At 44.4% G+C, this 23,749-nt stretch overlaps 1 protein-coding gene across 1 annotated transcript in view; it reads left to right on the top strand.

Annotated features, from left to right (window-relative positions):
• Positions 1-23,749, top strand: part of DNAH10 (dynein axonemal heavy chain 10) — a 188,383-nt gene that overhangs the window by 37,732 nt on the left and 126,902 nt on the right. The window contains exons 12-21 of the mRNA XM_033220158.1: positions 2,462-2,632; positions 5,764-5,940; positions 8,563-8,688; positions 9,528-9,700; positions 10,933-11,084; positions 13,617-13,781; positions 14,505-14,712; positions 18,373-18,529; positions 22,661-23,137; positions 23,250-23,408. Coding sequence (XP_033076049.1) covers positions 2,462-2,632; positions 5,764-5,940; positions 8,563-8,688; positions 9,528-9,700; positions 10,933-11,084; positions 13,617-13,781; positions 14,505-14,712; positions 18,373-18,529; positions 22,661-23,137; positions 23,250-23,408 — 1,965 coding nt within the window. The remainder of the gene's footprint in view (positions 1-2,461; positions 2,633-5,763; positions 5,941-8,562; positions 8,689-9,527; positions 9,701-10,932; positions 11,085-13,616; positions 13,782-14,504; positions 14,713-18,372; positions 18,530-22,660; positions 23,138-23,249; positions 23,409-23,749) is intronic.

The raw sequence follows: 23,749 nt of genomic DNA, 5'->3' as shown, positions 1-23,749 counted from the left end.
GCTCTCTTGCTCAGGCTAGAGTGCAGTGGTGTAATCCTGGCTTACTGCAGCCTCAACTTTCTGGGCTCAAGTGATCCTTCCACCTCAGCCTCCCAAGTAGTTGGGACCGCAAGCATGTGTCTGGCTAATTTCTAAAATTTTTAAATGGAGATGAGGTCTCACTATGTTGCCCAGGTTGGTCTTTAACTCCTGGCCTCAAGTGATCCTCCTGCCTCAGCCTCCCAAATAAATTGGACTTTTCATCAAAGTCACTTAATCACGTGATACTAAAGAATTCATAATAAGAAAAAGCAGCCCATGCTTAACTCCTTCCTCATTCTTGCTGTCATTTTCCACAATATTAGATGTTTCTTTTGTTGTTAACCCCCATATTTTTTTAAGAACAAGCCGATGTGGTTATTTCCTGATTTATTAATTTAGGCTTCTGTTAACTTCTCAGAGTAGATACAGGCTGGACTCTCCCATTCCTAATCCCATTTGCCTCTTTGTCATCTAACACAGTTTCTTCATAACTTTTAGTTAAATTAATGGCTAGTGTTTACTCATTATGTCTGTGCAAATATTGTTCACTGCTGAGCTGGGAAGTCCATCAAAACTATAATAACATTCTTGGCCAACCCTTCAACTTTCCTGGAGTTAATAATTGCTTTTGTTTTTTATTCGCCTGGTTATTTATGTACCCATTGTTAATTTTTTCCAACTTCTTTAATATCTCTGTCACATACCTATCAACAGTAGGCTCTAAATACTTAAAATATATCAGTGCCATTATTTACCTAGAGGCCTTCCTCCCAGAGCTCACTGTCCTCCTACTCTAGTCTAGTTTGTTCTCTTTCTTTTTTTCTTTCTTTTCTTTTCTCTTTTCTTTTCTTTTCTTTCCTTCCTTCCTTCCTTCCTTCTTTCCTTCCTTCTCTCTCTCTTTCTTTCTCTCTCTCTCTCTCTTTCTTTCTTTCTCTCTCTCTCTCTCTTCTTTCTTTCGTTCTTTTCTTGACAGAGTTTCACTCTCGTTGCCCAGGCTGCAGTGTAATGGCGAGATCTTGGCTCACTGCTACCTCCGCCTCCAAAGTTCAAGTGATTCTCTTGCCTCAGCCTTCTGAGTAGCTGGGATTACAGGTGCATGCCACCACACCCAGCTACTTTTTGTGTTTTTTAGTAGAGACAGGGTTTCACCATGTTGGCCAGGCTAGTCTTGAACTTCTGACCTCAAGTGATCCACCCACCCCGGCCTCTCAAAGTGCTGGGATTACAGGCATGAGCCACCACACCCGGCCAGCTTGTTTACTTTTTAAGCCTGTTATAAAGCAGTCTAGGACCCTAAGACTTCCTATCTTCTCTCATCTGTGTTGGATTTTCTATTTTCTAGATCTCACCTCTTCCTCTTTCCTGTTTACTCCTTCATTTTGCTGAGGAGCACATTTAGTAGCTTCCTAAGTAAGGTTTCATGAGACATATATATATTTTTTGAGTCTTGTATGTATGAATTCTGAAATAACAGGTATAGAATTCAAAGTTGAAAATAACTTTTCTTTAGAAATTTGAAGTTTTTTCATTGATTTCTAGCTTCCAATATTAGAAGTCTGATGTTATTCTTGAGTTAATTTTTCTAGAACTAACCTTCCACTCTTTTATAGAATGGAGTGAGAATGGGAGGGATTGAGGCTGCAGAGTGGCCTGACTGTGCAGGGTGAGAAAGGGATTCCCTGTTTGCCCCTCACCTTCATGCACACTGACCCCCTTCCTGGGGCCCAGTGCCTCCAAATGTTAAGCCTTCTGGAGTTTGTCTTCAAGGAATAAACAGGGACTCACTTGCGCCCCCTATTTTCAGCATTAGGTTGTAACTACCTGCCTTAGTTTCTTTCTTTCTTTTTTTTTTTGGGAGGGAGTCTCCCTCTGTCACCCAGACTGGAGTGCAGGGGTGCAATCTCAGCTCACTGCAAACTCTGCCTCCTGTGTTCATGCCATTCTCCTGCCTCAGCCTCCCGAGTAGCTGGGACTACAGGTGCCCGCCACCACACCTGGCTAATTTTTTGTATTTTTGTATTTTGTGTTTAGTAGAGACGGGTTTTCACTGTGTTAGCCAGGATGATCTCGATCTCCTGACTTTATGATCTGCCTGCCTCGGCCTCCCAAAGTACTGGGATTAGAGGTGTGAGCCCCTGCACCCCGCCCTGCCTTACTTAAAATTCCTGAACTCTCTCCTCTGTTGTTGTGTTCTCTCCTGTATGTTTTGTTTATATGAGTTAATACTTTAAAAAATTCCTTTACCTTTCAACTGGTTGGGGAGTGAGATCAGGAAATCAACATAACCAATGTGCCACTTTAAATTGGATACCAGCTTCCATTCATGTGCCATAGAAATCTGTCCCAAGCCACTGAGTTTTTTTTTCTCTCATTTCTTGCCACTTTATTTTGGCAGGATAATTACAGGGGCATGAAGGTTGTTTTCTTGATTTTTTTGCAGGTTATTGAGAAAGAAGCAAAACATTTTATTGATGAATCTTTTAAGACGCTTCGATCCGCTGAAGCAGCATTTGACATGCTTTTAAAATTTAAGCACATTCGTTCACGGGAGGCTGTTAATCGACAAATGATGATGAAATTTAATGATATTCTTGCACAGTACTGTAAAGAGGTAACTGAAAAATCGATAGCTGCCATAGCATTAAAGATACACTTGGCAAAATGTGAACAATTGAATTCCACTGTTATCTGTCTTTCCCATCTGAATTCAGAGAAACTAGAATTTCCCCAAATTAGCATGTTACATAATACAGGTAACCCAAACAAAGTGGGTTTGTTTATTTAGTAGAAAAATTCAATAAGAATTAAGTATATTATGATTTACTCACATTGTGGTGGGCCCTGTGTGGGTTAGTAATAATTCTGGTAATAATAGTAATCATAGTTAACCATGTCCAAGGATCGTATATGTATTTATAATTAACTCGGAACAATTTACCTGGTGCTTGCATATCTCAAGTATGGTGTTAGGCACAGAGATAGAGAGATGAACAAAACACGGATTCTGCCTTTAAAGAAGTCAGTATCTAGTTGGGGAAATAGACCAAAAAATGCTTATAATCTGCTGGGCACAGTGACTCATGCCTGTAATCCTAGCACTGTGGAAGGCCGAGGCTGGTGGATTGCTTGAGTTCAGGAGTTGGAGACCAGCCTGGGCAACATAGCAAACTCTATTTCTACAAAAAATACAAAAATTATCCTGGTGTGGTGGCGTACACCTGTGGTCTCAGCTACTTGGGAGGCAGAGGTGGGAGGGTCACCTGGGCCAAGGGAGGTCAAGGCTGCAAGTGAGCCATGATCTTGCCACTGTACTCCAGCCTGGGCAACAGAGTGAAGCCCTGTCTTAAAAAACAAATGCTGGCCAGCTGCAGTGGCTCATGCCTGTAATCTCAGCACTTGGGGAGGCCGAGGTAGGTGGATCACTTCAGGTCAGGAGTTCAAGACCAGCCTGGCCAACGTGGTGAAACCCACTCTCTACTAAAAATACAAAAATTAGCCAGGCATGGTGGTGGTGCCTGTAATCCCAGCTACTCAGGAGGCTGAGGCAGGAGAATCACTTGAACCTGGGAGGTGGAGGTTGCAGTGAGCTGAGATTGCACCATTGCATTCCAGCCTGGGTGACAAGAGCGAAACTTTGTCTTGAAAAGAAAAAAAAAAAAAAAAAAAGAAAAAAATGCTTATAATCTTATTTAGAAGACAAAATGAGAATATGTGGAATGATTAGATGAGCATAAGGTAGTATAAAAAAAGGCCTAAGGTGGTCTCCTGATGTCTTAGTTTCTTTTTTTTTTTTTTTGAGGCGGAGTCTCGCTCTGTCTCCCGGCAGTGGCCGGATCTCAGCTCACTGCAAGCTCCGCCTCCCGGGTTGACGCCCTTCTCCTGCCTCAGCCTCCCGAGTAGCTGGGACTACAGCCGCCCGCCACCTCGCCCAGCTAGTTTTTTTTTTATTTTTAGTAGAGACGGGGTTTCACCGTGTTAGCCAGGATGGTCTCGATCTCCTGACCTCGTGATCCACCCGTCTCGGCCTCCCAAAGTGCTGGGATTACAGGCTTGAGCCACCGCGCCCGGCCGATGTCTTAGTTTCTTAATGCTGCTGGAACTAATGACCACAGATGTAGTGACTTAGAATAACACAGATTTATTCTCTTATGGTTCTGGAGGTCAAAAGTTTGCCATGGGTGCCCCTGGGTTTACATCAAGGTGTCAGCAGGGCTGTATTCCTTTCAGGGGTCTCTAGGGGTGATTCAGTGTGTAGGCCTCCCCAAATTCTAGAAGTTCCTGGCTCCCTTTCGTCTTCAAAGCCAGCAGTGGTCACTTTCACATCAAATCACTCTGACCTCCTTTTCTGCCTCCACTTTCTGTTTTAGGACCCTTGTGATTACATAGGACCTCCCCAGCAAATTCAGGATAGTTTCTCTATTTTAAGATCAGCTGGCTGACAACGTTACTTCCATCTGCTTTGTCATGTAACATTACATATTTTCAGCTTCTGGGGATTAGGATGTGGACATCTTTGGGAGGCCATCACTGTGCCTGCCACACCCCATTACCCTCATGAGAGCTCAGACATGCTTCTTTTAAAAACACAGGTCTGGTGACTGTAGTCAATAATAACTTAATTGTACATTTAAAAGTAACTAAAAGAGTATTAACTGGATTGTTTATAACACAAAGGATAAGTGCTTGAGGGGACGGACACCCCATTCTCCATGATGTGCTTATTACACATAGCATGTTTGTATCAAAACGTGCCCTATACCCCATACATATATATACTTTACCCACAAAAATTACAAACTAAAAATTAAAAAAAACCCAAAGGTCTGCCACTGTGGTCATGTCTAGAACAGATTTCAGGATCTCTAATAATTGGATCAAACCAACATACACAGTGGTTATGCTCTGTAATTGTAAGACAATTTGGAGCATTGCATATGTTAAAGAAAAGATTACTACAGCCAGGCTTGGTGGCTCACGCCTCTACTCCCAGCACTTTGGGAGGTCGAGGCAGGCAGATTACCTGAGGTCAGGAGTTCAAGACCAGCCTGGCCAACATGGTGAAACCCCATCTCTACTAAAAATATAAAAATTAGCCGGGTGTGGTGGCGTGGGACTGTAATCCCAGCTACTTGGGAGGCTGAGGCAAGAGAATCACTTGAAACTGGGAGGCGGAGGTTCCAGTGAGCCAAGATCACGCCACTGCACTCCAGCCTGGGCAACACAGTGAGACTCCATCTCAACAACAACAACAAAACAGGTTACTACAGAGCATAAGAAAAAGTAGTAAATAAGTAAACAGTGAAAACACTATTCTGCATCTTAGAATATTTTTTGACATTCCACTTTTGGTTTCCTTAAATATTCAAATATTGGCTGGGTGCAGTGGCTTACGCCTGTAATCCCAGCACTTTGGGAGGCCAAGGCGGGTGGATCATGAGATCAGGAGATCGAGACCATCCTGGTTAACATGGTGAAACCCTGTCTCTACTAAAAAATACAAAAAATTGGGCGTGGTGGCAGCCGCCTGTAGTCCCAGCTACTCGGGAGGCTGAGGCAGGAGAATAGCGTGAACCTGGGAGGTGGAGCTTGCAGTGAGCCAAGATGGCACCACTGCACTCCAGCCTGGGCCACAGAGCAAGACTCCGTCTCAATAAATAAATAAATAAATAAATTCAAATCTCATCTTTCTTGGCTAACTTGTCGGTGTTTATCACTTACAGAAGACATTTGATTGCTTTTCAGATTGACATCATTAATAAAATCTTTGTCCAGAACCTTGAAAATCCACCACTGTATAAGAATCACCCTCCAGTAGCAGGTGCAATATACTGGGAACGATCGCTGTTCTTTCGGATTAAGCACACCATCCTCCGATTTCAAGAGGTACAGGAGATACTGGACAGCGATCGAGGACAGGAGGTATGTTGCTCTTGCTAGAATTGGCTCCTTTTGTATTTGATGTTTTTTGTTGTTGTTTGTTTGTTTGTTTGTTTTTTGAGATGGAGTCTCGCTCTGTTGCCCAGGCTGGAGTGCAGTGGTGCAAGCTTGGCTCCCTGCAACCTCCACCTCCCAGGTTTAAGCGATTCTCCTGCCTCAGCCTCCCGAGTAGCTGGGACTACAGGCATGCACCACCACGTCCGGCTAATTATTTTTGTATTTTTTTTTTTTTTTTTTTTTTTTGAGGCGGTGTCTCGCTCTGTCGCCCGGACTGGAGTGCAGTGGCCGGATCTCAGCTCACTGCAAGCTCCGCCTCCCGGGTTCACGCCATTCTCCTGCCTCAGCCTCCCGAGCAGCTGGGACTACAGGCGCCCGCCACCTCGCCCAGCTAGTTTTTTGTATTTTTAGTAGAGACAGGGTTTCACCATGTTAGCCAGGATGGTCTCAATCTCCTGACCTCATGATCTGCCCGCCTTGACCTCCCAAAATGCTGGGATTACAGGTGTAAGCCACTGTGCCTAGCCCTGTATTTGATGTTTTAATCCTAGACTGGCTGCCCTCCCCGATCCCATCCAGCAGAAGCATTAGATCAGGCTGCTGCTGCTGTGCAGCAGGCTATGTAGAGTGGCTCATTTGAGAAGCAGCTCAATTTCAGACCCATGCCTGTAAGTCAGAGGGTCTTTCTGTTATCCTTGCATTTGTGCTCATATCAAACTATCTTTTGTGTTCCCTCTTTTTCTTTTCTTTTTCTTTTTCTTTTTTTTTAAGACAAGATCTTGCTGTGTTGCCCAGGCTAGAGTGCAGTGGCATGATCACAGCTCACTGCAGCCTTGACCTTCTGGGTTTAGGTGATCCTCCTGCTTCAGCCTCCTGAGTAGCTGGGCCTACAGGTGTGGGCCACTACGACTGGCCCATTTTTGTATCTTTTGTAGAGATGAGTTTTCACCATGTTGCCTGCCCAGGCTGGTCTCAAATTCCTGAGCTCAAGCAATCTACCCACCTCGGCCTTCCAAACTGTTGGGTTTACAGGCGTGAGCCACCGCGCCTGGCCTGTGTTCTTTCTCTTTGTCGTCTTAATACATAGGACATATTCCAGATTGTGGTCATGTGAGCTTCTTCCTGTACTTAATTTTCAGCTTCTTTGGAGGATGCCTTCCATGTTTTCGATATGATCCCACCCCCTAGCCCATTGATTTTTATCTGTTATACAGCAGAGGCTGCTAAGCCACTTCTTTGACGATCCAGATAGTCAATATTTTAGGGGTTTGGACAGTTTCTCTGCAATGACTCAACCTGTCATTGTTGCAATAAAGTATCCCCCAGATAATACATTATGAACACGTATGGCTGTGTCCAATAAAACTTTATTTATGGATGCTGAATTTGAATTTCATATCATTTTCTTGAGTTATATAGCATTATTGTTCTTTTGCTTTCCTTTTAATCATCTAAATCATTTTCTTCTCTTCATGTAAAAGCTGTTCTTAGTTCATGGATATAGACCAAGGCAGTTCATGGACTGTAGTTTGCAGAAGGCTGCCAGTCAACCTAGATTTCAAGTTATACCAACGATATTAGTCCATTTTGCTATAAAGAAACTGGGTAATTTGTTAGAAAAGAAGTTTAATTGGCTCACAGTTCTGCAGGCTGTACAGGAAGCGTAGCCTTCCTGGGAGGTCCCAGGAAACTCCCTATCATGGCGGAAGGCAAAGTGGGGGCGTCTCACATGGTGGGAGCGGGAGCAAGAGAGAGTGAAGGGGGAGGTGCTGTCCACTTTCACGTGAGCAGATCTCCCGAGAACTCACTCAGCATCACCAGGACAGTCCCAAGAGGGGTGGTGCAAACCATTCACTAGAATTCTGCCTTCGTGATCCAGTTGCCTCCCAGGAGGCCCCACTTCCAACACTGGGGATTACAATGCAGTAGGAGATCTGGGGAGGACACAGATCCGTGCTATATCACCATCGCAGACCAACTCTCCAAGCTTTGGGAAAATTTATCGACTTCCTTTTTCAAAATGTGTTTATATATAATATTAATATATTTTATATTATATTATTTAATATAACTATATATTAATCATTTATTATATTAACAATTTTTAATTATTATATTTGTAATTTATGTATGCAAAATTATGTAGAGAGATATGAAAAAAGTTTATATATAATTATGTAAAAATGACCAGGTGCAGTGGCTCACACCTGTAATCCCAGCACTTTGAAAGGCCAAGGTGGGCAGATCACCTGAGGTCAGGAGTTCGAGACCAGCCTGGCCAACATGGTGAAACCCCATCTCTACTAAAGTACAAAAATTAGCTGGGCGTGGTGGCGTGTGCCTGTAATCCCAGCTACTCGGGAGGCTGAGTCAGGCGAATTGCTTGAGCCCGGGAGGTGGAGGCTGCAGTGAGCTGAGATCATGCCATTGCACTCCAGCCTGGGCGACAGAGTGAGACTCTGTCTCCAAAAAAAAAAAGTATATAAAAATAAATGTTCATGTATAGTAATTTATATATTATATTTATAATTTATATAAATTGTGTAGAACGAGATGAAAAATGTTATTTTCAAGGACAAAATGACAGTTGCTTGAATTCTTTGATAGGTCAAACAAAAATATTTGGAAGTGGGTAAGACGATGAAGGAGTATGAAGACAGGAAGTACGAGCAGTGGATGGAGGCGACGGAGCAGGTGCTGCCGGCCCTCATGAAGAAGAGTCTTTTGACCAAGGTACGCTGCCCACGGCCTCATTCCAGATTGCCGCGTGATACCATGGCGTCTGCCACATTTTCTCAAGGCTTGATTTGTTGACATTCATGAAGTTGTGTCACTTTCCAGAATCAAAGACAAGGAAGGGCTAGGGATGGAGGAGAAAGGAAAGAGTAGAGATGGCATGATGCCATGGTTAGAACGTGGGCTGGAAACGGGCAGCCCTACTGACTCCTTGGGCAAGTGGCTGAACACCGAGCCTCCGTTTCCTCATTTATGAAATGCGTTTTATAAATCAGATGATGTAAACAAGCAAAGGGTTGGTTGAGCCATATATGAAACAGAGCTGGCAGTTGGCCGTCTTTAACCTGCAGAAAAATGCCCCTGATTCATCCTCTTCTTTAGCGCTGGGCCTGGCACTTAGCGAATGCTCCGTAAATGAACACCTGCCAGAAGGGAGGAAAGATGCGGCCTGGCAGTTTTAGGTCTTTGGTTCCTGAAATCCTGATGTAGGGACCAAAGCAAGTGGAGGGGGCCAGGTGGGACCCCTAGGGAACACGTGTGCTCAGATCCAACCAAAGAGGCAACTGTTCCGTGTCAGATTTTCCAGTGTTTCAAGGCAGAAGGGATTTTTAGGTGAAATTGCTCCATTTTCAAATGCCGGCTACTGAATTGATTCTTTAAAATCTCCGTTCACCAAACAAAATACATATTCCAGCCAGTTCCAGCCAGCGCCCCCGTCTGCTGGGGATCAAGGGCCCAGTGTTCATCTTTTTCATGTTCACTTTTGGTGTGGGTTGTGTTGATCCAACTGTCTCTTGGACTGTCCTGGCCGTGCTGACGGAATGTCTCTTCCACAGTCTTCCACTGCTGCGGAGGAGCCTCTGACTTTAGAAAGGGGAGTTGTTTTTGCAATCAACTTTTCACCTGCTCTCAGGGAGATTATTAATGAAACAAAGTACTTGGAGCAGCTGGGGTTCACTGTCCCTGAATTAGCAAGAAATGTTGCGCTCCAGGAAGACAAATTCCTTAGGTAAAAACATTCTTCTCTTAAATTAGCAGTAAGCTTTTTGGTCTTGGGACCCCTTTACACTCTTAAAAATTATTGAGGACCCCTCCGAAAGTTTTTGTTTTTGTGGATTATATCCTTATGAATTCTTACCACGTTAGAAATGGAAGCTAAGGACTGGGTGTTGTGGTACTACCTGTAGTCCCAGCTACTCGGGAGGCTTAGGTGGGAGGATTCCTTGAACCTGGGAGAGCAGAGGCTGCAGTGAACCATGATTGCACCACTGCACTCCAGCCTGGGAGACAGAGCGAGACCCTGTATCCAAAAATAAATAAATAAATAAATAATAAAAGAAAAAAAATTGAAGCTAAGAAAAGTTTAAAATATGGGGCTGGGTGTGGTGGCTCATGCCTGTAATCCCAGCACTTTGGGAGGCCGAGGCAGGCAGATCATGACGTCAGGAGTTCAAGACTTGCCTGGCCAGCATGATGAAATCCCGTCTCTACTAAAAATACAAAAATTAGCTGGGCATGGTGGCTCATGCCTATAGTCCCAGCTACTTGGGAGACTGAAGCAGGAGATTTGCTTGAACCTGGCAGGCGGAGGTTACAGTGAGCTGAGATCTCACCACTGCATTCTAGCCTAGGCAACAGAGTGAGACTCCATCTCAAAAAAAAAAAAAAAGAAAAGTTTAAAATAAGGATCAACAATAGTAAACCTATTTCATGTAATATAAATAACATCTTTAATGAGAAGTAACCAATATTTTCAAAAAAGAAAGTTAATGAGAAGAGTGATGTTTTAAATTTCTACAAATCTCTCGATCAAGGTTGGTCTTGATCGAGACCACGGTCTTTTGCAATCTCTTTTTTTTTTTTTTTTTTTTTTTGAGATGGAGTCTCGCTCTGTCGCCCGGACTGGAGTGCAGTGGCCGGATCTCAGCTCACTGCAAGCTCTGCCTCCCGGGTTTACACCATTCTCCTGCCTCAGCCTCCCGAGTAGCTGGGACTACAGGCGCCCGCCACCTCGCCCGGCTAGTTTTTTGTATTTTTAGTAGAGATGGGATTTCACCGTGTTAGCCAGGATGGTCTCGATCTCCTGACCTCGTGATCCGCCCGTCTGGGCCTCCCAAAGTGCTGGGATTACAGGCTTGAGGCACCGCGCCCGGCCCCAATTTTGCAATCTCTTGACTGCAAAAGCTTTTGATGAACTTAAAGGTGGTCTCCTCAGGTTTATGACGTTCCTGTTGTGTGCAGGTACACAGATGGGATACAGCGCATGTTGGATCATTATCACATGCTCATAGGGACGTTAAACGAAGCAGAGTCCGTGCTTCTCAACGACCATTCCCAGGAGCTACTCCGAGTGTTTAGGTCTGGATATAAGAGATTGAACTGGAACTCACTAGGTAATGTCATTCATCTATTGACTGCCTTTTAGACTTGGGGATGCAAAGTAATTCTTTTAGGTTTTATTTGAATTACTATTTTTGTATGTTTATAGACACAATTAACAGTTTTTGAGGGTTAAGAAATACACGTTGTGGAACTTAGAACTGATCTCCAGGCTGTCGTTGGGATGAAGATAAGAGGGGTGACATTTTCACACTCTGCAGACCCAAAGCACATTTCTTCAAAAAGAAGGTCACCTTTGCTTTTTTTTTTTAATTAAAAATTCAATTTGGAGGTAATTATAGATTCACATGCAGTTGTTAAGAATTACTACAGAGGGAGCCTTTGTAACCTTTAGTCATTTTCCCGAAGTAGTAACTTCTTGCAAAACTAGAAGATCACAACCAGGATACTGACATTGATACAGTCGAGATAGAGAGCATCTTCACACCACAGCGAGTACTGTCAAGGCCACTTCCCTCCCGACCTTGCCCTCTCCTTAATCCCTGGCAACCAGGAATCTTTATTCAGTTTCTGTAATGTTGTCATTTCAGAGTGTTATATAAATGAGATAACACATAGCCCTTTTTTGAGTTGGCTTTTCTCGCTCAGCCTAAGTCTTCAAAGATCTGCCCTTGTTGTTGCATGTGTCAACAGTCTGTAGATTCTTGAAGAATACTCCACGGTATCAATGTGCCATAGTTTGTTCAGCCTTTCACCTCTTGAAGGACAGCTAGGTTGTTTCCAGTTTTGGCTCTTATGAATAAAGCTGCTATAAACATTTGTGTACAGGGTTTGGTGTGAACATGAGTCTTCACTTTTTCTGGGATAAATGCCCAGGAGTGCACTTGCTGAGTTGCATGGTAGTTGTGTGTTTAGTTTAAGGTTGTTGTTACTGTTGTTGTATTGAGATGGAGTTTCGCTCTTGTCACCCAGGCTGGAGTGCAGTGGCGTAGTCTCGGCTCACTGCAACCTCCACCTCCTGGGTTCAAGCGATTCTCCTGCCTCAGCCTCCCGAGTAGCTGGGATTACAGGTGCCTGCCACCACTCCGGCTCACTTTTGTATTTTTAGTAGAGACAGGGTTTTGCCATGTTGGCTGGGCTGGTCTTGAACTCCTGGTCTCAAGTGATCCACCCACCTTGGCCTTTCAAAATGCGGGGATTACAGGCGTGAGCCACCACACTCAGCCTTTTGTTTTTGTTTTTGTTTTTGTTTTACTGTCATTCTGTCTTACAGGGTGGCCATGCCATTTTACATTTCCATCATCCATATATGAGTGACTCGGTTTCTCCACGTCCTGGCCAGTTTTGCTGTCACTTTTTTTTTTTCTTTAATGTTGGCCATCTGATAGCTGTGTCATGATATCTCATGGTTCTGATTTGAATTCCATAATGGCTAATGGTGTTGAGCATCTTTTCATGTGCTAATAAGCACAAATATGTCATGTGTATGACTTCTTCAGCAACATGTCTTTTTATGTCTTTTGCCTATTTTCTAATTAGATTGTTTGTTTTCTTCACTGTTGAGTTTTGAGCATCCTTTGTATACTCTAGGTACTCGTCCTTTATTGGATGGGTGGTTTGCAGATATTTTCCCCTACTCTGTAGCTTTTCTTATAGGAGGGCGTTTGGTAGAGCAAAAGCTTTACATTTCAACTAAGTCCAACGTATCCATTTTTCCTTTAATGGGTTCTACTTTTGCTGTCAAGTCTAAGAATCATAACTTTTTTTCTCTCCTGTGGTTTCTGTTTCTTTTTTTTTTTTTTTTTTTGAGACGGAGTCTCGCTCTGCCGCCCAGGCTGGAGTGCAGTGGCCGGATCTCAGCTCACTGCAAGCTCCGCCTCCCGGGTTCACGCCATTCTCCTGCCTCAGCCTCCCGAGTAGCTGGGACTACAGGCGCCCGCCACGTCGCCCGGCTAGTTTTTTGTATTTTTAGTAGAGACGGGGTTTCACCATGTTAGCCAGTATGGTCTCGATCTCCTGACCTCGTGATCCGCCCGTCTCGGCCTCCCAAAGTGCTGGGATTACAGGCTTGAGCCACCGCGCCCGGCCTGTGGTTTCTGTTTCTAAAAAGGTTATAGTATCATGTGTCACAGTACAGCCTGTGATCCATTTTGGGGTTTTTATTTTTAGAAAGTGAGACTGATCCTAAGTGCTGAGCCCGAGTTTACTGTTCATGTTCTTGCTGTTCATCTAAGCTCCAGGCCAGAGGAGGTTGCAGGCAGGTGGTGTGGAGTGGAGGGTTCACGGAGCTCCAGCAATGAGAAGATAGCACGGTTGATAGTCCCTTTCTCCCCATGGTGCTGCAGCCAGGACTGTGTAACATTTGAATAGAAGAAATGCATTGCTTGGTTGGTTCTGGGCTCCGGAGTCCTTGTCCCAGTCCCTTAGGGTTCAAAGTGGATCTGTGCCACCCCGAAGACCCAAGGGGTTGGAAAGAGCATGGTCTTTCCTGGGAAGGGATGCCAGTATTAACGTCACAGACATCGGTAGGGGGGATGTGGAAAGACAAGGTTGGAAGCCAAATGTCTCTCTTTCTTTCTTCAAAGGTATTGGTGACTATATAACTGGTTGCAAACAGGCCATTGGGAAATTTGAGTCTCTCGTCCACCAAATTCATAAGAATGCAGATGACATTTCTTCCAGGCTGACATTAATAGAGGCCATAAATCTCTTTAAATATCCAGCTGCTAAAAGCGAGGAAGAACTCCCAGGTAGATCTGACTTCTGGGTTCTCCAGTTATTGAATTAATGAAAAAATATATTGTATATACATGCATGTGTGTGTGTGTGTGTGTGTGTGTGTGTGTGTATATATATGTATCTATAAATACACATATGTATTTGTATATTCCATGAATGGCATAAAACCATTTCTAATGCTCTCAGTCGTTTACTTGAAAGAATCATGGGTAGCTATTACTTTTTGTCATGTTTTATGTATTGCTTAGTTTAACCAATTCATGTTTGTTTGTTTGTTTTCTGAGATGGAGTCGCACTATGTTGCCCAGGCTGGTCTTGAACTCCTGGCCTCAAGTGATCCTCCCACCTCAGCTGTGAAAGCCTATGGTACTTTGTTGATAACTTTGTAGCAGTAAAGTGAGTTGCGATTTTTATGGGCTCACATTTACTTGTTCAAGAAAGATACTTTAAGTGGTCTTAGACTAGCCAAAAAGGAATTCAAGATATGTCAACAAGGAATTGAAGAAAAACAAGATTGCCCAAAGCTATAAAAGCCACCTTCTGGATGTGCGTAGCTGCTTGTCATTTATTTGTTGCTTAGCGTGTGTTCTGATACTGATTTGTGTTCTGCTTTGGGCCGAGGTTGGAGGCTGGTTTTGTTGTTTTTAAGACACACAGCTCATGTTTGGATTGCCTTTTCAGTGCTGTCCTTCCCTGTGTTCATGGACAGCTCTAAAAGACGTCTTTTTCTCTAGGTGTGAAGGAATTTTTTGAACACATTGAGCGAGAAAGGGCCAGAGACGTGGACCACATGGTCCGGTGGTATCTTGCCATTGGACCGCTGCTGACTAAAGTTGAGGGTCTGGTCGTCCACACCAACACAGGCAAGGCCCCCAGGCTGGCCTCCTACTACGAATACTGGGAAAAGAAAATTTACGAGGTCCTGACAAAGCTCGTTCTGAAGTAAGTCCATCTTGTTGCGTGTTTTAAAATGGTGTGTGTAGATGAAAACAGTTGACAAATATGGACAGTTAGAGGGGGTGGCAAGGTGGAGAATGAAAATCAGACGGATGGTCAGGCGGCTTTCTGGCTGAAGGGCACTCACAGAGTGGAGGGATGACCTTCATGATCTTGTGAGGATCCTCGACATTCCAGAAAAGAAAGGCTCCCTCTCCCCACCTCAGCTGTCTGAAACTTGTGAGCCTGTGTTCAGCTGGCAGCAGAGAATCACTGTCACTCAACACTGACCAGAATCCCAGAGGACTCCCCCGTTCATGTTGAGAGTGACAGATGTGAAGGACACACGACCCATTCCCTCTTCTGCTGGTTTCAAGTCGACCCCTAGCTAGCATGGTCTGTGCGTGTTGAATGCCTGTTGCATGTGACAGCCTCTGACACGCCAGACTCTGTCCCTTCCCTCCTGGGCCTCACCCTCAGCAGCCCACCCAGGCCAGCTGGAAGCTGAGTGCCTGGACCCCATCGCGTTGGTGGCCCACAGACTGTTCTGGAGTGTATCGCTGATAGTTTAGGATCGTTCTAGGAAATCAGCCTGTGAAACCCATCACCATTACTATCACATCTATATTGTCAAGAGCAGTGTTCATTTGATCACACAATGTCTTCCTTATGAAGGGAGCTCCAGAAGAAATGGCTCTAGTCCCTTCTTTGACCCCAGCCTCACATTCTTCTTTTTTCTCTTTTGCTTTCATTTTCTTGTTTGGTTTTTATATGATACGCACTCTATGAATTGTTGACTTCATAGCTTTCCCTTTCACTTTGGCTGCTAGGAAGCTTAGAACCAAATTTGTAGCCTAAATGCAGCGGTACTTATGATTATGATTTGTATTTTTAGTCTCATCTGAACACATAGGAAAGCTCACCTCGCACCATGTTCTGTGCTGGACTCTTTCCCATTCTCATCCCTGTTTTACAGAGGAGGATACAGAATCTTGGCAGGTTAAGTGACTTGCCTGGGACCACACAGCCAGTAAGAGAAAGGGCTGGGATTTGAACCTGGGCAGTCCGACTCCAGTATCATTTCCTGAAATGGTGTTTGATTAGTGTCTTCTTCCTTTCTTATTTTACCCCATTTTGATTTTATGATCTCTTACTGCAGTTAAAGTATCTTTGTGAGCTGCTAAAAATATCTTTTGAGATAATACACTGAAAAATAAAACAAAAACCTTTGGTCTTCTTGTTTTCTGGACCCAGTTTGGCAAACTTCTCTAAGTTGATCCTTTAAATAACTCTGTTTTCTACGTATTTCATTTATTCTCTGTTACCGCTTTTAACTTAGATTCCTAAAGCAGTCCCTTACATGGAGCTAACTCCTATAATGTTTCCCTTACTAACATGCTATGTTTTCTTTTGATCCATTTATTTATTTATTTATTTATTTATTTATTTATTTATTTATTTTTGAGATGGAGTCTCGCTCTGTCGCCCGGGCTGGGGTGCAGTGGCCGGATCTCAGCTCACTGCAAGCTCCGCCTCCCGGGTTTACACCATTCTCCTGCCTCAGCCTCCCGAGTAGCTGGGACTACAGGCGCCCGCCTCATCGCCTGGCTCGTTTTTTGCATTTTTAAGTAGAGACAGGATTTCACCGTATTAGCCAGGATGGTCTCGATCTCCTGACCTCGTGATCCGCCCGTCTCGCCCTCTCAAAGTGCTGGGATTACAGGCTTGAGCCACCGCGCCCGGCCCTTTATCCATTTATTAACTCATTCATTCATCTGTTCATCCATCCATCTATTCATTCACTCATCCATCCACACATTCATCCACACATCCGTCCATCCATCCATCCATCCATCCATCAATCAATCATCCATCAACCCATCCATCTATTCATTCACTCATCCATCCACACATTCATCCACACATCCGTCCATCCATCCATCCATCCATCCATCCATCATCCATCAGTCCATCCATCTGTTCATTCACTCATCCATCCACACATTCATCCACACATCCATCCGTCCGTCCATCCATCCATCCATTCATTCACTCATCCATCCACACATTCATCCATCCATCCATCCGTCCATCCATGCATCCATCCAACCATCCAAGGTTTAGTAAAGCCTGCCCTGCGCTGGCTGTTGGATTAGACTCTGGTCACAGCCAAGGCCCCTGTATCCTTGCAGTTTCTCTAACCTCATAGAAAAGGCAGGACACAGGGAAACAGACGTAAAAGAGATGATGAGTTCTGTAAAAGAAATAAAGCAGCATGGTGTTCTGGGGAGAGAATGGAGATGCTGCTGTAATTGGGTGGTCAAGAAAGGCCATGGAAATGCCACATTTTAGTAGAGACCTGAAGATGAGGAGTGAGCTGAAAGTGGGAAGAGCTTTCTGGGGGAAGCTAAAAACTGCTGTGAAGACCCACAGGTGGGCCTTTGGTCAGTGCAATAAACAGAAAGAAGGAAGGATGAGATTGAAGGAGGGGATAATGCTGGAGAGGCTGGCGGGGGTGGAGCAGGTCACAGGGAGCCTGGGAAGAAGCCATGGCAGGGAGCTTGCATTTTATCCAGACAGCCGTGGGAGGCTGCTGGAGAGTTTTCAACTGGAGAGAAAGGAGGAGAGGGAGGAAGAGAGAAACAGGAAGAGGGAGAGAGAGAGAGAGGTAGAGAGAGAGGGAGAGGGAGAGAGAGAGAGAGATAGGGAGAGGGGGAGAGGAAGGGAGAAGCCTGGAGAGGGAGGGAGAAATAGGGCGAGGGAAGGAGAGAAGTGGAGAGAGAGGGGAGAGAGAGAAGAGAGAAGGGGAGGGAAAAGGAGAAGGAAGGAGGGAGAAGGTAAGGGAGGGAGGTGGAGTGAAAGGGAGAGGGAGAGAGAGAAGGGAGGAGGGAGAGGGAGGAGTTAGATGTTTTTGTTTTGTTTTTTGAGACGGTCTCACTCTGTCGCCAAGGCTGGAGTGCAGTGGCATGTTCACGGCTCACTGCAGCCTCGACCTCCCCATCTCAAGCAGTCCTCCCACCTCAGCCTCCCAAGTAGCTGAGACCACAGGCATGTGCCACTATGCCCAGTTAATTTATTTTAATTTTAGAGACAGGGTCTTGCTATGTTGCCCAGGCTGGTCTCAAACTCCTGGGCTCAAGTGATCCTCCCACCTCAGCCTCCCAAAGTACTGGGATTACAGGTGTGAGCCACTGTGCCCCGCTAAATATTTTAAAATAGTGTCTCTGGCTGCCATATGAATTACTGGATGGAGGTGGGCAGGGGGAGGGGAAGCAGGGAGACTAGGCTGGAGGCTGATGAAGTTTTATCCCTGGGTGTCACATCTGCTTTGGTCTTGGAAAGGATGGAGCTGGTGGGGCAGTCTGGGTGGGGATGTGAGTATTCCTTTTTCCTTACCAGAGTTGAGCAGCTTTTGGAAGTCATTATTATTTAACTATTTTCCAACCAAAAGTTAACTCAGTTTTCCAAAAGTAGAAATGAACTATTTGTATAAATTTAGTGTAAAAAAAGAATATTTTAAATAAGACTCACTCCAGCCTGTCCAGGACAGCTTCGCAGTATGCCGTTGCCTGTACCTGTGATTTTTGTGGCCCCAGTCATTTCTGTCCATTGCTTGGTAGATTTCCCTCTAGTGGGTACTGAGTCTTTCTCATCAACCCCTCTTAGGAATTTGCAGTCTTTTAATTCTTTGATCCTTGGAAATGTCCCTCTGTTCCAAACTGAAACCATTCTGACGGCGCCTGAGATCATCCTTCATCCCAACACAAATGAGATCGACAAGATGTGCTTCCACTGTGTCCGGAATTGCGTGGAGATCACCAAGGTAAGAGCGGAGGTGCCTGCGTCCTTGCTCAGATGGCATCTCAGGATGTCTCCGCCTCCCACAGTGCTGGGACTACAAGCGTGAGCCACTGCCCGCAGCCCAAGGTGAATTCTTGACTTCCTGCCTTGTGACTTGGTCATCCCCCAATTTTCCCCACTTCAGGAAATGGCACCAACATCAACCCAATTGCTTGAGCCAGAAACTCATCCTTGTTTCTTTTTCTCTCACCTAGCCCTGCCCAGCCCATCGGCCAGTCATCCAAACATACCTCCCATCTGTCCTCTTCTCTCCTGTCCCCCCAGTACCTTCCTATCCCAAGTGGCCATCACTGCTCTCATGGACTGTCTCCGTGACTTTCCAACAATCCATTCTCCACCACAGGTGGTCAGAATTACCTTAAATAAATACAAATCAGGCCAGGTGCAGTGGCTCACGCCTGTTATCCTAGCACTTTGGGAGGCTGAGGTGGGAGGATTGCTTAAGCCCAGGAGTTCCAGACCAGCCTGTGCAACAAGGTGAGATCCCCATCTCTACCAAAACTAAAATAAATTAGCTAGGCGTGGTGGTGCACACCTGTGTTCCTAGCTACTTGGGAGACTGAGGTGGAGGATTGCTTGAGCCCAGCAGTTCAAGGGTACAGTGAGGTATGGTTGCACCACTGCGCTCCAGCCTGGGTAACAGAGCAAGACCCTGTCTCTAAAAACAACAACAACATATCATTTCATGTCATCCCTGGTGTAAACTGCCCCACCCACCCCATGACTTAATTACACTTAGAACATAATACAGATATCTTCGTGTGGTCTATGAGGCCCCCATGCTCTAGCCCCTGGCTGCCTTTCTGATCTCAGTCCTGCAAGGATCATGCTCCCTCACACTGCAGCTTGACTGGCTGCCTGATTTTACCCCCAGCAGGTACCATGGGTTCCTCTTGCAAGGATTTCCGTAGCTGTTCCCTCACCTGGAACATTCTGCTCCCCTGACCTTCTTGTCCTCTCTCTCCCATCAGCCCTATCCCATCTTCTTCCTACCACATACCACTCTCCGACTTTTTCTTATTTTTTCCCTTGCTTTTGTATCTATTGATCCTATCAGGCCACTAGGATGTAAAGGGATCCATGAGCCCTTTACATACAGACACAGACCGTGAGTGTTTTGTTCGCTTTGGAATCCCCAGCACCAAGAACATCGGGCACACGATTGATTCTCAGTAAATGTTTTCTGAATGAACATCTGCTGGCAGATAACCCAAAGTTTATGTCTTACCCCAAACTGGAACACAGAGCCGTCCTTGTAGGTATGGGCATCACTCCCGCAGCATGCTGGCATCTTCCTCTTCACTTGGCTTCTGCAGCAAGTCAGACATGTTTCAGGCATTTTTAGGGGCATAAAAATAAGTATAGAAATCAGAATAGGGAATTTCATTTCACTGTACTTAAAAGTTGATGAATAAGGCCGGGCATGGTGGCTCATGCCTGTAATCCCAGCACTTTGGGTGGCCGAGGCGGGCGGATCATGAGGTCAGGAAACGAGACCATCCTGGCTAACATGGTGAAACTCCATCTCTACTAAAAAAAAAAAAAAAAAAAAAAAAAAATTAGCCGGATGTGGTGGTGGGCACCTGTGGTCACAGCTGCTTGGGAGGCTGAGGCAGGAGAATGGTGTGAACCCAGGGGTTGGAGCTTGTAGTGAGCTGAGATCGCACCACTGCACTCCAGCCTGGGGGACAGAGTAAGACTCTGTCTCAAAAAAAAAAAAAAAAAATTGATGAATAAACAGTACATGTTTTATAATCCATGCTAAGACAGTTATTTATTAAGCCTCTGTTACATCAATTCTCTTATAGGTGCTGTGTATGTTTCCTTTGTAAGGGAAACAGCAATTTTTAAGGGGTACATAAATAGGAAAGATGGCTTGTAAAACATTGTGACTATTAATCACAATATTTCATGCCAACTTAACTTTCCTCCTTACTAATAGATGGACTTGAGGCTCTTCGTGAAGCCTGTATTATTTTAGCTTCATAAGTTTCTTCTTTTAAATGAAAAGAATTTTTACTTATTCTCTTAGATAACGTTAGAAATGTATTTCATTAAAAAGATCTCGGCAAATGAACATGCATGACTAGGCCACTTAATATGGTTGAACTCTTTGATCTTCAGGATTCCTATTTCATGGCAGAAAATAATGAGCCACAGTTTTAACTAGGTTCTGAATTTTACCTCATCTACTAAGTGGAAATGATAATACTATTCACCCTCTAGTGCTGTTGGGAGGATTAAATTATATAACATGTGTGTACAGCTTAGTGCACTGTTTGGCAATCAGTAGCTCTGAATAAATGTTAGCTATTAGTATTAGTATTACCTTTTTTTTTTTTTTGAGATGAAGTCTTGCTCTTTCGCCAGGCTCAAATGCAGCGGTGTGATCTCGGCTCACTGTAACCTCCACCTCCTGGGTTTGAGTGATTCTTCTGCCTCAGCCTCCCGAGTAGCTGGGACTACGGGCATGTGCCACCACGCCCAGCTAATTTTTGTATTTTTATTTTATTTTATTTTTTGAGACAGAGTCTCGCTCTTTCACCCAGGCTGGAGTGCAGTGGCGCAATCTCTGCTCATTGCAAGCTCTGCCTCCTGGGTTCATGCCATTCTTCTGCCTCAACCTCCCCAGTAGCTGGGACCATAGGCACCCGCCACCATGCCCAGCTAACTTTTTGTATTTTTTTAGTAGAGACGGGGTTTCACCACGTTAGCCAGTTTGGTCTCGATCTCCTGACCTCATGATCTGTCTGCCTCAGCCTCCCAAAGTGCTGGGATTACAGGTGTGAGTCACTGACCCTGGCCTAATTTTTGTATTATTAGTAGAGACAGGGTTTCACTATTTTGGCCAGGATGGTTTTGATCTCTTGACATCATGATCTGCCTGCCTCTGCCTCCCAAAGTGCTGGGATTACAGGTGTGAGTCACCACACCCCACCTAGTGTTAGTATTACTATTATTAGTAATATTGGAAATAGAATTACTAGGTCGGTGCAAAAGTAGCTGTGGTTTTTACCATTAAAAGTATTGGCAAAACTGCAACTACTTTTGCACCAACCTATAGTAGTTGTTATTCACATTTTACAGATGGTGAGCCTACTGTTCAGAGAAGTAATGTGTAACATACCCATCGTTTGCTGTTAGGACTCATGCTTGATTAAAACAGAGCCTTGGCCGGGCGCAGTGGCTCACGCCTGTAATCCCAATACTTTGGGAGGCCGAGGTGGGCGGATCACGAGGTCAGAAGCTTGAGACCATCCTGGCTAACATGGTAAAACCCCGTCTCTACTAAAAATACAAAAAATTAGCCGGGCATGGTGGCAGGCGCCTGTAGTCGCAGCTACTCGGGAGGCTGAGGCAGGAGAATGGCGTGAACCCAGGAGGCAGAGCTTGCAGTGAGCTGAGATCGTGCCACTGCACTCCAGCCTGGGCGACAGAGCGAAACTCCGTCTCAAACAACAACAACAGAACAAACAAACAAAAAGCAGAGCCTTAACTCTACAACAGGGAGATGTCAAATTAGCAGATTTTTTCTGGGACACCAAGCAGTCAATTTGCCTGAATGTGTGTTTTTTCCTCTGTATATATGGAAATAAAGGTTTTTTTTATTCATCCATAGTGTAGTTGGCTTTTATTTCATAACAAGCCACTTCAAAACTTACTGGCTTAAAGCAATAATCATTTAACTCTGGGTTCTGTGGGCTGGGTTCTGCTGAGCAGTTCTTCTGGTCTTAGCTGGGCTCACTCATGTGTCTAGCAGTTGATGACCTCAAGCACAGCTCTGATGGCCGGCGGCTGGGGTTCTCTTTTGTATGGCCTTACGTAATGTAGTAGGCTAGCTCGAGCTGGTGGTTGCAAGGTTCTGAACTTGCATAACACCATGTCCACCCCTTTCCATTGGTCAAGTTAAGCCACAAGGCTCGCTCCGGAGGGGAAATAGGCTCCATCTCTTGATGAAAGGAACAAAGGATTATGGTAATTTTTAAAGTGATTTTCCATTAGTGGCAAGACTTATTACTGAATACTAATATGTACGTTGGAGGCAAAATAGATACTAAAATACTGTCTTTTCTCCTAATTCTTACTTTGCCAGCATTTTGTTCGTTGGATGAATGGCAGCTGCCTAGAATGCCCCCCTCAGAAGGGGGAGGAAGAAGAAGTTGTTATAATAAGCTTTTACAATGATATCTCTCTGAACCCTCAGATAATTGAACAAGCTGTTATGATCCCCCAAAATGTCCACAGGATTCTGATCAATCTTATGAAGTATCTACAAAAATGGAAGCGGTATCGACCTCTCTGGAAATTGGACAAAGCTATTGTGATGGAGAAATTTGCCGCCAAGAAACCTCCTTGTGTGGCATATGATGAAAAATTGCAGTTCTATTCCAAGATAGCCTATGAGGTTATGCGCCACCCTCTAATTAAGGATGAGCATTGCATCAGACTTCAGCTCGGGCATCTGGCAAACACAGTGCAGGAAAATGCCAAGTCCTGGGTGATTTCGCTTGGAAAACTTCTCAATGAGTCAGCAAAAGAGGAGCTCTATAATCTCCATGAAGAGATGGAGGTACTCAATCGCTGTGTGTAATTGAACTACTTTTCGTGTAAGTTGGGTCTTCTTTTGCGTCATTGCTGTTTTTTCTGTATTTGCTTAGTGTTCTTTGTACTTTCTGTTATAGCACCTGGCCAAAAGCCTTAGGAAGATCCCCAACACCCTTGAAGATCTCAAGTTTGTCCTTGCAACAATTGCAGAAATTAGAAGTAAATCTCTGGTCATGGAACTAAGATACAGGGACGTCCAGGAGCGATACCGTACCATGGCAATGTATAACCTCTTTGTAAGTCAACTTGTATTTTCTTATGCATTTAACAATTGGATTGACCACTAATGACCTTTCTCAGAAATGCTTCTCAAGTATACTGCCATTGATTCATTTTCAAGTAAGTGACTTTAAGTAATACATTGTAAATGTAAAGCAATGCCACAGTTATTTAGAATAATGAAAATATAGAGTATTTTTCAATCTGTATGGCTCGAACGGATTGATCTGTAACTATACTGTTTCCATTCTCCCTCTTCCTTTCTTCTTTTTTTGTGTTAATTTCCTTTAATAGATAAAGAGCTCTTGCAAAAATAAGAAGAGAGTGAAAGATTTAAGATGATAAAAGAAACCAGTAG

The sequence above is a fragment of the Trachypithecus francoisi genome, unplaced genomic scaffold, assembly GCF_009764315.1.
Source record: "Trachypithecus francoisi isolate TF-2019V2 unplaced genomic scaffold, Tfra_2.0 Lachesis_group11, whole genome shotgun sequence".
Classification (NCBI taxonomy): domain Eukaryota; kingdom Metazoa; phylum Chordata; class Mammalia; order Primates; family Cercopithecidae; genus Trachypithecus; species Trachypithecus francoisi.
This window is presented reverse-complemented; position numbering and strand designations above follow the sequence as displayed.